The sequence below is a fragment of the Fopius arisanus genome, unplaced genomic scaffold, assembly GCF_000806365.1.
Source record: "Fopius arisanus strain USDA-PBARC FA_bdor unplaced genomic scaffold, ASM80636v1 scaffold00103, whole genome shotgun sequence".
NCBI classification, from domain to species: domain Eukaryota; kingdom Metazoa; phylum Arthropoda; class Insecta; order Hymenoptera; family Braconidae; genus Fopius; species Fopius arisanus.
Window position 1 is genome coordinate 94,278 of NW_011887842.1, and position 18,357 is coordinate 112,634.

Consider the following 18,357-nt stretch of genomic DNA (forward strand, 5'->3'; position numbering starts at 1 on the left):
AAAAAATATTTTCTCTGAGATTGTGAATCATTTAGATAAACAAGATTTATTAATAATAAGAGAAGACCTATTGAATACAATTAAACTATCAAAGAAAATTACTTTCCTGCTGTAGAAACAATTAATCTATCTCGCGTTATTTAAATAAACCTATTTATGAATGAACCATTCTTTTTTTTAGTCTGGAATATATTTTTTTTTTCTCATTTTTCTCATTTTTCTCATTTTTCTCATGCGAATTTTATTGAAATTGTTGGAGAGGGTGGGGGATCGGGGGAGTGACAAATAGTAAAAATGAAATACAAAGTGTTGGATTGATATTGTTAAAAGTAGGTTAAGGATTATGAAGATGTCATGTATCAACAAGTCTCTCATAAGGCAACGAATAAACCCTCGGTATTGATTTAGTAGCCTGCCTTCTCCATGCGAAACGCATAATGCAATATTCCATTTACGTGGATATCAAATGCAGCAAGTGAATGAGTCATTCAATTAACTATATTTTTCTCTTTGTTTATTTGACTTTCCAAAGGAGAAACATTCAAGAGGAAATTCACAGGGGATGAACCAATTGATGACGAAGTTTCTCACTCAGATTGAACCAATTTCTAGGCTTAATGTCGTTAGCTCTCGAGATTTGCTATAATTCAAGGTGAATTAACACAGCATTTTCTCCAATTATTTATCTATCAATTCACGGATTTTATTTCATAATCAATCGATTAAAATTCATTGCGGTTTACGAACTAATGAGTACTGCATTTCCCTTTTATTCGGGTAATCCACAATTAATAATTCCTCTCAATTAAATTCATTTGGATCAAGTGAAGCTAAAGCGATGGAAATTATTTCATTTTTTTCCCTGATCAGTATTATTCGCATTTATCGAGTTATAAATGATAAATAATTTATAGTGATGGTTATAAAAAATATCCAACCTTTCACTAGTGAGATAAGATTTCTTGAAAAATTTATGTTCGGAGTTACGTCTTGATAAAATAGGGGAAATCTTCATCGGACATTCGAACTGGAGTCAGAATTGATGCTTCTTTTCTTTCACCTAGAGAATAAATTCTCGTTTTCGTCATTTTGTTATTGTATGTTCAAATTTAGTAATAAACTAGAAAAAATAGATAAAAGATATTCAAATGGAAAAATCTATTCCTCTGAAATTCGACTTTTCCACTCGATTTAATTCAAAAATCGACTGGAATCACTCGATTCTTATCTAATTAACTACAAATAATTCGTTATGAATGCACTAATTATGAATAAAAAATTGTACATCCCATTGTCTTTTATTGTAATATTTTAATCCATAAATTTATATGAATATTTTTTGTTTTAAAATGAATTTCGTAATTCTACGTGGGAATATAGTGACAGTATTTTTCTCAAAGTAGTACAGCATTTGGAGAAGAAAAATGTTTAATGGTAAAAGGAAAATTCGTTTTGTCCGTAAAAAAATGAAAACATCTAAATGGATGAAAAAAGGTACGTGAAAGTCCATAAAATGTAAGAATCTATTTGAATTGCCGTGAATGGATTAAGTAAGCAGAGACATTCGACGTTAATGCTAACTATTTGTTCCATTTCGGTACATTATACTTATGGTTTTTCCCATTACCCTCAGCTATCGTGGCATTATTATTAAAATGGCCGTTAACGTAATTTGCATGGCGACAACGCAGTCCCAGTCTCAAGAAAAATATGAAAGACCAAAAACGATAAAAAAAGGGACAAAGCAGAATAAAAAAAGAATTCCTGAAAAAAACTGTTCGATGGCAAATAAAAAGCAATTAATGACAGTTGAAATGAGCATTGAAAATAACTGAAAAATTCAGGGATAAAACGATCATTTTTACGTTATAAATAAATTCAATAAATTGAAAAAGATGATAAATAGTTTTTAACGTCAACCTCTTTCATTAAATTTTATCATGCAATATGTGCAACAATCCATTCAAATAGAATTAATGGATTTATGTGATTGAAAAATCGGTTGGCAATTCGCTGTACTTCAGAAAATAGAAAAAAAATGGAATAGTGATAAATAAATTATTGCATTGACAACGAATCTTGCCAGTGGAATTTCAATAGCAAATACTACTTGTTAAATAAATGAAATTAAGATTTTTTTCATTATATTCATTACTCAAGAATATTCTATGTAGCTCTGCGGAAAAAAATATTTAGTAAAAAAATAATAATTATTTCTATACAAATTTTCATTGAAATGTTTTATTTTTTTTGTAATTTGTGATGAATCTTCCTGTTGTTGTAAATTTTGACTTGAGTATGCGGGCGCAACTGCTTTTTGTTGTTGATGAGAAAAAGTGTAAAACGGAAAGTTTCCGCGGTTATCCCAAAGGAAAATTGATAAGGAATTCAGGAAGGGGATGGGGTAATATATTTCCTCGATCGGTGTCGGAAAATTATTTGCAACTCTCATTCATTGCAGAAATGAAAATTTTGGTGTACATGAGAAGACGTTCACTTGTAATTGAAGAATAATAGTAACAGTTGACTTTTTTCCAGTCAAATACAGGCGGGAAGCTTGAAAAGCTTATCTTCTCTCGTTTTTTATTCTCCCCACTTTCCTGGCGAATGAAGTGTATATAAGAAATTTGATATCAATAGATTTTCCATTAAACAAACACTTCACTCTAATGCAAAAAGTTAAATTATGTTGCGTTTCAAGAGGAGACGGTAAATATGAGGATAATGTGAATTAACAATTTGTTTCATTTCCAAGAAAAGATGTATAATTTTTCTAACAATTATCCGATAACAAGTGGAACTAATTTGTTCAATGTTTAAATAATAAGTACTAATTTATGTTTAAAATAAAAAAAAGAAACGATAAATGATCTCAATGGATTAACGAATAAATACCTGTTTTCAATAATTTTTTATATAAAATAATAATAAAAATAATGAAAAAATAATTTTCTATGAAATATTTTTTTATTAATAAGTTGTGGAAAATTTCTTGAAATTCCAACAAATATTTTATTCAATCTTTCAATTATATGAGTTCTTTTTTTTTGAGAATCTTTTTTTTTACATAAAAAACCTTCAGGAAAATTGACACTTATTTAAAAAATGGTGGATATTTTTAATGTAAAATTCAGTGCGGGGTAAACAATGGTTGAGTGAGAAGAGAAGAGGAGGGAAGTGGTGGGAAAGGTAATGATGTATGGAATAGTTTGAGCACCTGTGGCGTGTATTTGTTGAGATTTGAGTTGAAGAATATTTTGAGGATTTGATGGGATGTATGGGGTGGTATTGTAATGGGGATGGTGGGTTAGGGGTGGAAAGGTGTGGGTGCACAGGTCGAGTGACTATTGGAGGATGTTGGCCATTTGAGGGAGGATTTAAGGGGTTGGAGGGTTGGGGAGGAGGCGCCAAGTCCGGAGGTTTTATATAAAAGCATCTGCGGATACCTCTCCACCATCACTTTAGTATTGTCCTTTGCGCGAGCATCATCTGGTTCTGTGAATCATCATTTACTCTCAATTCCCGGTAGGTTTACAATAAATTAATTAATCAATTATTTTCACCGGGAAATGTACTCAGTAGAGATTACATGAATTAACATTGGTCATCCTGATATTCGGGTTAAACAAATTAAAGAAAAAATTTACTAGACTTGGAAAAATTTTATAGTAACAGATTGAACAATATTTTTTTTACTCTACAATCACTACTTTTTTTCATATTGTTATTGAATATATCTCTGTGTCTGTGGGAAAAATTACACGGGAAATTTTGATTACTGGGAATTTTTTGTGGATTATTAATATTATTATGAATAAAATCCACTGGAAATTTCTAGTAATTAAAAAATTGCATAGGATTTGTGTTTATGAATTAGCCGATTGGAAATTGTTGAGCCCATGAAAAATCGATGTATATTTGTTAATTAACTTTCATAAGTATGTCCCTGAAAAAAATTAATTCAATTTTCTCCATGCGCTGAGAAAGAAAATGACTTCTGCTAAATTAAATGGATTTAGCAAAAGAAATGTATAGATATTTTTCCATTTAAAATCCTCAATTTTCCGAAAACTTAATTAATAAAATTAGTCTCAGTGTGTGGAGTTGTTGATCAGTGATAAAAGTTCAAGTCTATTGTTACATTCTACACTAGTTGAGTGTAAACTATTTCAAGTTAGTGAAATAATGGGAAGATTATTCCATAGAAATGTTGGTCATTCCCTTGCGATTTCATAGACAAAGTTAGGAAGTCACGTATAAAACCGGGACGTTAGTCTGACAACCAGTTGTTTTCGTAACAGAGTTATTCAAGACTTGGTCAAGTTTCCTTAAGTTTCGGCAACTTAACAGCTTCCAATACCTCTTATACCTTTGAAAAAAAAATTACCTCAAACATTCCCTCGCTCAAAAAAAAAAAAAACCTATTGATTCAACTTTCAATTTCAACTCACTTCTCTCATTACATTCCAATAATTACAATTATTCTCTCAAGAAAGTCCCAAGTTGAAAGACTGAATAATAATAAAAATAATTATTCTCCAGGGCAACATACTGTGCCCAATTATTTTTGAATTTTTCCTGAATTCCTATGAATATTTTATTGCAAGGAAATAAAATGAAAACAAGTGGCGAATTATTCTCTCGTTGCATAATGTTGTTATTTTTATTAATAAATTAGCAATATGCTTGAAAGTGGTCGTTTGACATTTTTGAAATAGGAAATTATCAAGAATCATCTAAAAAATTATATCAACATTTACATATGCTTAAAGGGTAATTAATTATTAAAAAGTCGTAATTTCAACAGTATAGCATCATTAAAAAAAACTGGAACTGTTATAGAATTTTTTCTCACGATTTCCTCATTTTTTTTTTAATTCCAAAACCGTTGTATGAAAAATAATTTTTTTTCTACCAAATCTTTCATGAAAAAAAGAATTTATCCGCAAAAATTGATCTATCAATTAAAGATTCAGACAACCCCAATGAAAATTCAAAATAATTTCAGTATAAAAGAATAAAGATTTTGAAATCTTCAATAAATACGCGTTTCCTTGAATGAAGATGAAAATTCTTTATATGTCTCTGGTTTTTCCGGTGGAATTTTTGCTGTAGAGATCCAAAGGTGCACGAAATGATTGCGATTTGAGTCACAACTCAAGAAGAATCGCACAAAAAAACAATAAAAAATTGTGGAAGGAAAAATATTGTGGTAATGAATGCAGGCTGGGAGGTTCGATACGTGAAATGTTCGTGGTTTATTTCTTTGAGAAAGTATCGCTTTTATCTCCCCATAAAATCTTGATGAAATTAATGGTATTTCGGTGGCCATCTTCGTGCCTGATTCACGGGCCATTCTGTGCCACATATTCGTTGCAAAATTACAACAATATCTTAGCGAAGTTAAGATCCTTCTTTGATATTGTTGGAACCGACAATGACCCAGAATTCCCTTTCTTCGTGGATTTCTTCGTCTCCTTTGCACCCCAACTTTCGTAATTTTTTCAAATTTTTGCCGCGTTATTTCGTACTTTGAAGCATCAAACGATAGCGCTCATGATTTCCTCGCCCCTTTATGCAAATTCCTCACATTTTCCCGAGAGAGAATTCCATAAGAAAAAACTACGACCCGAGTGTCGAAAAATTTTCAGGAATTGCAATGCCTCAGATGAATCCCCCCACCCATTCAAGTTATTCCTTTCATCTTCGTAATAATAATCTTCGTAATTATTATCCCTCAAGTCGTGTTTCTCGTTGAAAAATTAATCAATAAAAAATTAATTAAGGATTGCCAGTATATCTTTGGATTTTTCGAAAAAATTTGAATATAATTCTCAATTATTTTCTGGAAACCACAGTAGAGTAATTTTTGAGAAAAATTAAAAGTTCTGGATAATTTCGATAAATCTTCATGTCAGGTATTTGAGAATTTTCTGCGTCATGAGACAGCAAATATTCCATTAGAATGCCAATATTTTTTATAAAAAATTTTGACAGTGGCGGGAGTCCAGTTATTGGCTACTCGATCAATGCTGCATCGAGAACCTATCGGATCTGGTGGTTAGCGTCATCAATTTAATTTCAGAAATTCTAATGGGAAATTAGCGTTCAGAGGCGGTTACAACTCTCCAACAGTTTCCTCTCTATTTAAAAAAAAATCCAGAGCTTTTCTTTTATTAAGAAAATTCGAATTTTGTATTCCAAAAAAAAGCATCAACCTAGATAAGACCCAAACTGCATAATTAATTCATTTTATTTGATTACAGTTAGATTTTTTTTTTTTAAAGAAAAAATCAATTTGATAGGCCGAAAAAATTTTAAATTCAATCAAATCCTTCCGTTGCATTTTAGATGAATATCTTTGAATGTAAAAGGGGTGCCAAGATTTTTATTAAAATATTATTTGGAAGCAATAAATACTACAATAAATACGGATTTTCATAAATTAAAAAATCCTTCGTAAAAAATAATTAGTCGACTCCTTATTTATTTATAAGTAACCCTACTCTAGATATTTATTTATAAAAATACTTGCAAAACCTTCAGTCTTCTTTTTATCAGTTTTTTTATTACTCCTTTCCGTGATTCATTAAATTCTCATTACCAAATATTGCTTTTCATCGCTGTATTAATGACGACGAAAACTCCACACGATTTTTTTCCCGTGCTCTGAATCCGTCAAAATTATCACCACAAATCACAGATTGATCTACTGTACAATTGTAATGGGTAATTGTCTTCAATTCAATACAAACCTCCAGTGAAATCATGATTTTCAAAAAGCGGGTGACTAATTTTCCCTGGAATCTATAAAATCCCTGGAAAACCGTGGATAATTACTGACCCAAGGGGATTTGTTAGTTGGAATTGTTCTTAAATTACGTGTGAGCACGACACGAATCCACTAGCTATACTTTAATATAACAATTTAGAGTTTTAAACAATCAAAGACCTCAATTATACCGTCACCCAATTTTTCACTGTAAAAACTGAAACTTTGTTGTGTTCTACTGTCTGTATTTGTTGAAGTAAATTGAGTAAAACGTTTTTAAACGATCTGTTAAAAATCTCTGAGTGACATTAACTATATAGGATATATCAATATATTTATAGTGACGGTACTTTGGAATCAAACCTACTACTGGGGTTCAAGTAATGCTTCTAACGAATCTTCGAACAAAGGCGTTGTACACTAGGGAAATTACCATTGCTCTTTATTCTCAATAAATTGAACAATTATTCCATCCACTTCATCCCTCGATGCACTTTCCACTGCGTTGCATCAAGAAAAATAGATTATTTAAATAAAACAGAGATCTTTATCCAAATTTATGTTTATCCAAAATTCTTTATCCAATCAAAATCTCAATTTTTATTACAAATCAATAAAATCATGTTAAATCATTAATTAAATTCGGCTGGAGGATTAATCTATATTGATTGAATGATCTCCTCTTTCCTATTTTATTTTTAAAAAAATAATTTAGATCATAGGAGATTTGAATTTTCGAATAGTTATAAATCTTTCGGAGATAGACGGCCATTAAATAAACGTAATGGAGTCACAAAAAATATCAATGTTACGAGAAATATGATTTAGCTAACTACCGTTCATAATTCGACATTCAAAAAAATATGTATATATCGGCGTTCATAATTCGCCATTTAAAAAAATATGTATATATCGGCGCCATGTATAGCTTATCAGAATTTAATCAAGTGAAGCTCCTGAGTTTGAATTTAAGTGCTGGCAGTTCATGTCTTTAGCATGATCTAACAAAAATGGTAGGCGGAAAAAATATCCCCGTAAAAAATAGCCCACACACCCAAAACGTGTTAAAACCCACCCAATTTGATAGACCATAGGAAAATTAGAGTCCCTGATAAATAGATAACGAAAAAAATAATTAAATTAAAAAATAATTAAATTTAGCGAGTTTAACACGTTTTGAATGGGTGGGATATTTTTTCCCTGGGATATTTTTTCCGGGATTCAACAAAAAAAACATGATGCATGTCTGATATTATATTAATATTATATTTAATATAATATTATAATATTTTTTTATATACTTTTACAACTTCTTGGTCTTATATTTTTGCCTATGGACAGTCATGGGACGGTTATGTGATGGTTACGTCTCTGGCGTAAAATCATGTACATCCCACGGGTAAATATATGTTGACAATGAAAATGAGAGATAGTGGATAGGGGGGCAGTTGGGGAGCTATAGTCCAAGTCGATTTACGTACCTTGAAGCCAACAAAATACTATTGGGTTGTGAGGGTGTATAAAACAGCTCGACAACGCACGGGGGAGAGCTTTCTCTGGAATAGGATGTTCCAGTGATTGTATACCTGTTATACATCCTCAAATGAAATGAAGAAATAACTGTACTTGGTGGTAGACGTTGATGCCTCTGGGGACTGTCACTAGATGAATTTTCTCACGTAGAACTCATCTCCGTTGAATAATTAGAATGAGGATTGGTTAATCTTTTCACGTAAACTCAATGGCTATCGTTTAAATGATTTTATTAACCGTTACGGAATTTTTTAATGAATATTTATTAACTTCGTGAATTAGTTGAGTATTTAATTGTCCGGTTAACAATTTGGGAATCCAGAGTGAAAGTTTTATTGAAATTTGAGGAATACATTTTTTCTTTTATCTATCAGTCGTGGAGTCGAGTAATAGGAATTCATTTCAATTGAAGAGTTTGTTTTTCTTTTTTTGGTAAATTATATTTATCGATCAGTGATGGGGGAGGGGGGAGGGAAATATTCCATGATTAGTGAATAAAAAAGTTTATGGGACGTTACTGCAATTTTTTAATGACAATTCGGACAATAATTATGAAACACTTTGAAAAAAATTGGGAAAAATTCCGTAAAATGGGCCTTAACCCCATTTCATTTTGGAAAAACTAAAAAAAATAGTTCATTGTTATTTAATTTTATTTAATATAATTAAATATAATTAAATATTTTTTTTATCAGATCAAATTTCAAATTTCAAATTTTGATAAAAATGACAATTAAATGTGAATTATTTTTGAGATATCCAAAAAAAAAACGTTTACCATAATTTAGAAATAAAACAATAAAAATTGGGGTAAAAAAATAATTCCAATATAATATAATCAATAAATAAATAAATCAGTAAATGAATCGTTATTTTCCAATGAATTATTATTATTTGCAAATCGATATTTCAGTGGATAAAAAAAAATTTAGAAATCCCAAAAAATGATGAGCATTCTGAGACTCATGGGCATTTATTCTTATCATCAAAGTCCAGAATGCTCCACAGCTAGAGTTCATCCATCGACGAAGAATGAAAAGGAAAAAATTTTGCGATTTCATCAGCTCTTTTTACTTGGCTCACTAGAATGAAAAATCCGTTGAAACCATTTTCCTTCTTCCCTCAGATAATTCGTCATTTATACCATTCATTGGTGCTCAGTGTGACATGTGAGAGGAAATAAATACAATCAGTTCTTTTGAAAATAACAGAGAGAAGAAAAATTCAGTGGAAAATAGTAAGAGGGAAACTACACTACGTCAAAAAATATATTTGAATCCAGTCTGCCTATTTCATTCAATTCTATCGAGACACAAAAACATAATTCATCGTGGATTAATCATAATTAATTATGGATTTATTTAAATCATTTGTTCAAATTGAAAATAATTTTTTATTAGCCAATAATTTTAATCAGCCAATTTCATGCCAATTTAATAATAAAAATACCATTAATCACTGAAGTAAATGAAAAATAATTGAATTCTTACAACTAAATCATCTTGATTAATCACAGCAATCGATCATCTGTGGTATCGATCCTTGGGAAATGCTTGATAACTTGTCAATTTTATGTCCATGAGAAACGCAGGTGAAACAGTTTCTATTCAGTGAAATAAACAGCCAAGAAATACAAGAAAGAAGAAGAAAAAAAAAATCGAGGGCTTGCCGGGAATGAAATATTCTTTCCGACCCCTGATGTAAGCAAAAACTTCCAATCGGTTAATTAGGAAGCACTATCGATTCTTCAAAGACGATGAAGAAGTGCGAGACTTCTTAGTTATGTAAAGAATCGAGAACTTTTTTCAGTTCGCCATTTTCATCTGCATTTCAACGAAGAAATTTTTCATTTTCCTTAATTGAAATTAAAGTACTTGCATTAAAAAACAAAATTCCGCTTGAACTTCTTGTATTTATTAATAATTTATTTAATATAAATAAATTATTTTATTTAATTACTTGGCAAAATATTTTTTTTCGGAGGGGGGATGTCTTTAAAGTGCTTTTAGTTACTTGTAAATAGTCCCACATGATTTGGGAACTTGTGAGGAATTGAATTTGTGATGCTTCGAGATGATTTGATTTCCAGAGGCAAAATCATGTCTCTGGAGCTGGTTTCGTTGATTAACTACCAGATGCAACGTTTCCTCCGACGATTAATCGTCCTAAGTAATTGAGTTTCATCGAGATTGAATGATTCATTGGCTCGAACAATTCAAGAAAATTTATTTACCAGCATTTTGTTACCTTGAGATCACCAATAAAAATGTAACCATCACTCTGACCTCATTCAGATGCGGAATTATTAAATAACATTACAATTTTTAAATAAATTCATGAAAAATTCTACGGCGAGATAATATTTTCTTTTAATCCTTTTAATTATATCAACTTTATCCAGTTGTCATGTCGTTTTTACTGAGGGACTCGTATAAATATTAAATTATTAATTTTAATATTTTCCGCGGGAAAATGACATTTTTTAAAAACATAATTGCATTCATCCAATTATTTTCGGGAAATTTTTTTCCAGAAAAATTTCCTGTTAAGAGACACATTTTTCTTGAGTAATATCTTTATTTTTTATAACAATCATACATGACTGAAATTTTATGGAACCGCAGTATTTCTTGAATGGCAATAATAAGATACACGTGAAAGAAATTTTTACGGCTCTATATTGAAAAAAAAAAGACGCACTGGGGCATTAAAGCTCGAGGCTTGAAATAAAAAAAAAATGCCAAGATTTAAGACAGTTTCAATAAATGTTTTCAGTCTCCAGTTTTTACAGTTCTGAGGAATTTTTTATCTTACGACAATCAACAAAGCCGTCATAAAATTCTTCCATTTATGATTAAACTGACCCGTATTTTGATGACTCTCTAGATTTCTGTTATCACCGCGTGACGAAAAGGTATTGATAAATCGATTGCACATGGAAAGACAACAAGTGTTTATTCTATGACAAAAATATCGAGTGATAGAGAGCGACATGAATAAACGAGACAATAAAAAACTCTGAATAATTTAAACTCGGGATTGATTAACATCCACCAAAAATATTCCACTTATCCCCCAAAAAGTTGGAAGAGGGGAAGAGGCGAAGAGGGGAAGAGGTGCAGAGGGGAAGAGGGGTAGAAGGATAAGAGGGAAAGAGAGAAAGAGAGACAATAAAATAAACGAGACAATAAAAAACTCTGAATAATTTAAACTCGGGATTGATTAACATCCAAAAATATTCCACTTATCCCCCAAAAGGGGGAAAAACAATTAAAGCGTAATGATCATCTATTAGTTATTATAATATAAATATTTTATCCCAAAAGGATAAACGAATAAACGAATTGTCTTTGAAAGCAAGAATAACAGGCGGACCAGACCATTCGTCGATTCAAAGAGAATCAATAAATATGCAATTATTAAACCAATAACAAAAAAAAAAGTAAAATGAAGAAGCACTCGTTGTCGAGACGAATTATATCTCAACAATTCTGTGGATTTTGTTTTCCTCAAGGCAATGACATACGACAATACGGATTAAAAATAAAAAAATAATAATAATAGACCATAACTTTTTTATTCATACTACCCAGTTTTCAACAACTAATCCTCCAATAGAATAAAAAATACTGAATGTTTATACCGTAAATAAAGGAAGTAGAAACGCCCACAGCTATTCAGACATTCATGCAGTGATACGGGTAAACGCTTGGTGCAACAATTTTTATTATTCTCTATTTTTCTCTGGAAATGGACTTACATTTGTTTATATATTTTTTTATATCTGCGATTACTCGAGTTTAACATTAACCAGATAGAGCTCATGGTTGTGAAAGACAAATGCAATTGTTGGCTAGACACGTGTGAAGAGATGAGAGAAAGGGAGAAATAGGGGTAGAGGGGAAAAGGGGCAGAGGGGCAGAGGGGAAAAAAGGAAGAGGGGTAGAGGGGAAGAGGGGAAGAGGTGCAGAGGGGAAGAGGGGTAGAAGGGTAAGAGAAAAAGAGAGAAAGAGAGAAATATTCACATAAGCAGCTGAGTTTATCGGGGATGAATAGTTTACTAGTTCTGTTGGTTTTACTCTATGCAAATGTGTCAGAACTTTTCTAAACTTCCATTTCAACTCTTTTATCCGTTCAGCTATTGTCCTACCGTCCAGCCTTCATACACGTAAGATACCTCCCCATAAGATATTTTTTTTTTCAAGTTATTGTTGTTGTTAAATGACAATTCCATTCTGAGTATTTAAAGAAATAATCTGATTATGATTATTTAGTTGATTATTTAGTAATCAATAGGAATATTATATTGAAGATTAACTGAATGGTTGTGTAATTAACAATATGCTGGTGGATCTAGATTCAATGGATGATTAATTTAATAATTGTTTGTGGATTCGAGTTTATTCGATAATTATGAATTTATGGTCGTCCATTTTTTTAATTTTAATACCCGTAAGTGAGTTTCATTTTTAATGAGATATTTTTCAGGGAATGCTGTCGTCTGTCAGTACAGTAAATTTATAATCAATTAATTCGAGAATTAATTAATCTCCACAACACAAATAATGAAACTCCCGTCTATCCGTGTCTCTCATACTCTCACACATCCCAGTGAATATAAAATATTATATATAATATTAATTAAACGTATTACAGTACATAATTAAATATTCCGTGGAGCCAGGAAAAGATACAGAAATATAATCGTTTACTCAATTTTTTTTCGTCGTTACTCATTTCGAATTCTATTTTCCAAAATGCAATGGATGCGCGCCGAAATTGAATCCGAAATTGATTTATAGAATTCGGATTAAATGAACGGAACTAATTAAATTCACATCCATCACAATCTCTCATCTCGACTTCAGTCGTAATTCTGATTAAATGATCTAAAAATACCATGATTAAATTATTTGGATGAATTATATTTTATTTGCGATACATAGTTGAGTTATTGTGCATTTTAAAATACGCCTGAGGCTGGATTAGTATTTTTTCTATGTAAAAAGTGGTGTAATATGTATTACATAGCGAGCTATATATAAAGAATAAATTTCTTACGCTGTGTTAGCATATTTAGATGCACCCACCATATAACATAAAAGGATATGAAATTTAATAAAATTATTAATTATTAAAATTATTAATTGAAGCAATAATTAAAGAATAAAGAAAAAAAACTAATTATTATTGAAATTATTCAAATGGAATACCTTGCGTTAGACTTTTTTATATTTATTTTAAAAAATAAAAAATGAGCGACGAATGATGGAACAGGAGTTTTGTTGAATTAAAAATATCAAATTATTTATTTGGAATGAATAATATTTGGGAATGTATGATAAATAAAAACAGGATGATTGACTGAATTACAAAAATATTTCAAGTATTGAATTGTTAATTAAAGAGAAAGAAAGTTCAAGGGCGTATCTTGAGCTGTTAATTTTAAAAAATTTAATTTAATCCCGAAAATAAGAATGAAAATTCCCGACGAGATTATTTTCTATAGCCGCATGTTTTGTAGTCTCACGAGTTTTCCCTCGGTTTTGTCCGTCAGGTACTCTTTTACCTGTGGAAGTAATTCAAAGGCGTATGAGTTAATTAATCCACTGCGGTCCAAGGTTCAACCACTTGAAATAACGAAAGACTATTATTTCATTAAGTCAACAATTTTTAATTTAAAGTTTTTCGAATTCGAGAAAATGAATAAAAATGGAAAATTTCGTCAATTACTTTGATTATTATTCATACTCATTAATCATCCAGACAATTCATTTGATTAATCAATAAAAAATCTATTTCTAATTGTCTTTATAAAATAAAAACAATTCAAATAATTTTTCTAATAAATTATATAATAGATGCAATAAATAATTGCACTATTTTTATGGAAAAATCGTGGAAAAAAATCCGTTTCTCAAATGGTTCCTTACACTTTTCCCATCATGATGTCAATTATTTATAATGAGTGGACTGATTATTGGTATTGATTGGAATCTTGTTACATTCCCCTTTAAACAATAAAGGAAGTGTTCAAAGGTTTCAACTTTCTAAAAATTCTTTTCTATATATCCTTGTCGTTATTTCACCTTCCCATTTTTCACACTCTCCTCGTTTCCCCGACATCCTCATTATATCGATCTTGAATTCTCCCAGTAATTCTTCTACACTCCATATTAGTTCAACGAAGCATAAATCGAAACTCATCTTTACACTTCTAGAAAAAAAATCCATTGATTGTTCCACATGCAAACGATTTATTTGAACGAAATAAATAATTGTTTTCAAGTTAATAAACATTTATTTGATATTACCAATTGATAATTAACAAATAATAAATGATGATAAATGATGATAAATAAATTCTAGAAAATAGCAGATAAATAAAATAATAGTGTTATTGTTTTTATAATAGTTATATTATGATTTTTGGTGTGTACATAGTATGTACTGACGGTAAATAATTGGAGTATCTAATTCCAAATCTCATGTGATAATTAGGCGAAATCGACAAGACCCAGAGCGCGATTCAATGAACGTCTGTTAACGTAATAGCAAATTCATTGTCTCTTTGACAATGTCCATCGGGCTAATTATTGGTCGCCACTGCAATATCTATTATTAATTGTGGTTTGGTCTTAGCCGCATTCTCATATGCTAACTAAACTGCAAACAATATCTAATGTCCACAGGACCCGATTAATTTTTTTCTCTTTCTCAAAACCGAAAGATTGAAATCCCATCAAAATCTTTGCAGAGAGAAAATTATTTTTAATAAAAAAAAATAGTTAAAAACGGAATGCGCGATTTACGAGATTTGACAATGCGATGACGTCATCTCCTCTGCAATTTTTACTGAATATAATATATATTATTCATGGCCTGCTCTGATGAATAAATTTACACCTTTCGAATGCGGATATTAATAGTTTATAACAAATAATTCGGTTTCTTGAAAAAATAAAATAGTGAATAAATATTTATGAACAAAAAGGTGTGAAATAAATTTTTCATTTGAACATTGATTTTTTCCGTGGTAAAAGTTTAAAGTGGGGAAAATACTAGACTGAACTACGTCATTGGTGTTTTATGATGGTTTGACGATTTTTCAGAAATTGAAGTTTAAACCTCGAGTTAAATGTCGAATACGCAATACACATGAGGTAATGGTGTGGTCACTTACTCCTTCCTTATCAGAACAAAAACCATTTGCCCAGAGGGACGTGTCTCTCTTATGGCAACTACTACTACTAGACTACTAGAGCCCCATATACCAACTTTCATCCAATAGCATTATTTCATTTTACCGATGTGCAACGATAAAACCCTTCATGAAACAAGCCACGTTATATTCTCTCCACTCTCGGGGGGGAGTTTCAACTATAACCGTTATCCTTTTTCACTTTTTTCTTCTTTAATTTTTTTATCATCACTATTTCACTTTTTGCGAGAAAATAAATGAAAAAATACGCATGCACCACGCCATCTTCTGATCACATTACATAAAGCAAATGAAGATATCTGAGGATTTTGCGGAAATAATTATCGAGCAATGACATTTTGGGGAATTGAATTACAGACGTATTTTCATATTTTCATATTTTCATATTTTCATTTTATTATATAATTTTCCTATTTCTGGGAATGACCAACAATTCGAGGAAAATATCTTTGGGTTTTTCTTTGACCATTCATCCAACAATTATTGATCTTCCATTGATTTCCTGAATTTTAAAGATTCATTTTTTTGTTGAGACTTGAAATTGTTTCTTGTTACCCGAATTGGTAGGAATTGGCCCTTGGGCCAAATGATTAATCTTCTCAACTGGGGGGTAAATTAATTTATTTTCAATGTTAAATCGATTTGGTTAGTTAAGCAAAGCGTTAAAGCTTGTGAATTTTCGTCTGTTTTGTGATTGCTTCAGGTCACTGAATAACGGTAAATTGAAAATGCACAAGAGAATGGCGATGATATGTACAGCATTAGCTGCACTTGCAGCCCTTGGCATTTTGACTACTGCAGAAGCGGCACCATATCCTCAGTAAGTCATTTAAATTTTTAATTATTTTCCCTCAACCCTTTTCAACATTTTCCTCAATTTTTTGTACGTCTCTATTGTATCTTTATTTTTATTTCCATGTCTTTGTGCATTTGTCGTGTTTTATTATTATATATTAATTCTAGTCTAGACTCAATTATTTATTTTGCTTTTTTATTTTTCCAATACTCGGGTTTTAAATAAATAAATCTTCAAATTTACAGATTCATTGAAAATCGAAAACAAAATGGTATTATTGGGAGTTATCTTTATAAATTATTTCATTATTCAGATCAGCATAATTATCATAATTGAAGTCTTAATGGGACTTTACGTTTTTTTTTTTTGAATCGGCTCTGAATAAATTTTTCTCTGGGAACAGTGAAGTTCGTTATTACTGCAACGAATTCAGTAGTGCAGCGGTAAAAGAAGATCAGCTGATTAAAGTACTTTCAACACTTTGTTACTGAATAATTGAGCGATATAAAGGGCTTAATCCACTCAAAGTAGATTTACCCTCGGTATGTATTTTCAATTTTTTCATCTTCCAAGTGAATTGCTTGCGGTAAATGAAGAAAAAAATACACCCTGTCATCAATATTATCTGAATTATCTCCCGCAATATTTGAATTTTTAGATTGTCTTATTGATAATAAGAAATAAAAATTGCTTGAAGAGCGGTGAATCAGCTTTTATGAGGTGTCGAATAATTTCTTTACTTTTTTACTTTATAAATTGAAATTCAGATGTGGACCATTGAATTATGTTATTTAAATATTTTTACTTGCGGACTGATCAGTAAATTACGAAAATATATGAGTTTTTTTAATAATCTTTTTGTTTTAGGGAACGAGCACTGTATCTCGATCAACTGGAAGAAGATCCGGAAAAGATGTATGAAGTATTAACTAAATTAAACAGATATCTACAGCAACAAGATAAGTAGGTGTTCATGCATAATTGAAAAATTATTACTTTACTGAGAAAAAAATTTCGGTTTAAATTGAATTTGAAGAGGATGATAACTCCTTTTTCAATGATAAAAAATTATAAGGAATTTAAATAAATAGCATAATAGTACAATAGTATGAGCACCGCCATCTTATTCAGATATCCCCCCCCCTCTCCGCACAGAGATTTCAAGATGGCAGGACCTCCACTTGGCATTTTCAATCGGTTATCAAAATAATTTCTGTTCTCCAAATCATCTCAAACTTTTTTCATCCTGTTCCTACGAAATGAACCAATTTTTAAAACCATTTGGAAGACATTTTCATTGGCTATTGCCTGGAAATTCATGAAGCAACATTTTCTTTGTATTTCATAATTTCGCACAATGGCGTAATTTGGGGGTATAATATTTTGAACTTGTAATATTGATGTTTCCAGTGAAAAACGGGGCGGTTTTGGGCTCGACTTTGGATTAAATCGTGGTTTCAGCGGAGCTCAAGCTGCAAAACATTTGATGGGTATGGCAGCAGCGAATTACGCTGGGGGTCCAGGCCGAAGGCGACGATCTGATCAAGCATAAATGCATCAACTCTTAGCCTATCCTCAGAGTTAAAAAAAAGTAAATGAGAAAAAAAATTTTAAAAACAACCCTGCGGAAATTTTTACTTTCACGACTGTCCCACTTTACTTGAACGATTCATCTCTATTATTAGTTGTAGCTGTTTGGTGCTTCCTATAAATTGCCTGTATTTATTATGAAATATTTGAATAAGAGAATCGATATTTCAAATTTCAAATCCAACTTGATTCAATCTCAATGTCTCTCTATAGGAATTAGACGATAATTAGCAATTGCACCTTCAAAATTTAGGCACAAATTAATGGATGGCATCACAAATTTTCAATCTTAACTAGAAACATTTCACTAATTGCTGGAGGGCAAGAGTGAAAGAAGACATTTTTTTCCTAAGTCCAAACTGTGGGAAAAATAAAATTTTTTCCAATTATTTATTTTTTGTTTATCTATTTATTTTTTATTTATCTATTTATTTTTTATTTATC

The 18,357-nt window shown here is 30.7% G+C and overlaps 1 protein-coding gene across 1 annotated transcript; it reads left to right on the forward strand.

The window, feature by feature from the left end:
- Positions 1-3,456: 3,456 nt before the first annotated feature.
- Positions 3,457-18,321, forward strand: Dh31 (diuretic hormone class 2). The gene is made up of 4 exons (XM_011312502.1): positions 3,457-3,525; positions 16,231-16,347; positions 17,191-17,286; positions 17,734-18,321. The coding sequence occupies exons 2-4, from the start codon at positions 16,256-16,258 to the stop codon at positions 17,873-17,875; spliced, it is 330 nt and encodes a 109-aa protein (XP_011310804.1). The 5' UTR covers positions 3,457-3,525; positions 16,231-16,255; the 3' UTR covers positions 17,876-18,321.
- Positions 18,322-18,357: the final 36 nt, after the last annotated feature.

Coding starts and splice junctions, on each gene's coding strand:
- Dh31 (XM_011312502.1), top strand. CDS start 16,256: ATGCACAAGAGAATGGCGATGATATGTACAGCATTAGCTGCACTTGCA. Junction 16,348..17,190: donor GAAGCGGCACCATATCCTCA/GTAAGTCATTTA, acceptor TTTTTGTTTTAG/GGAACGAGCACTGTATCTCG. Junction 17,287..17,733: donor TATCTACAGCAACAAGATAA/GTAGGTGTTCAT, acceptor TGATGTTTCCAG/TGAAAAACGGGGCGGTTTTG.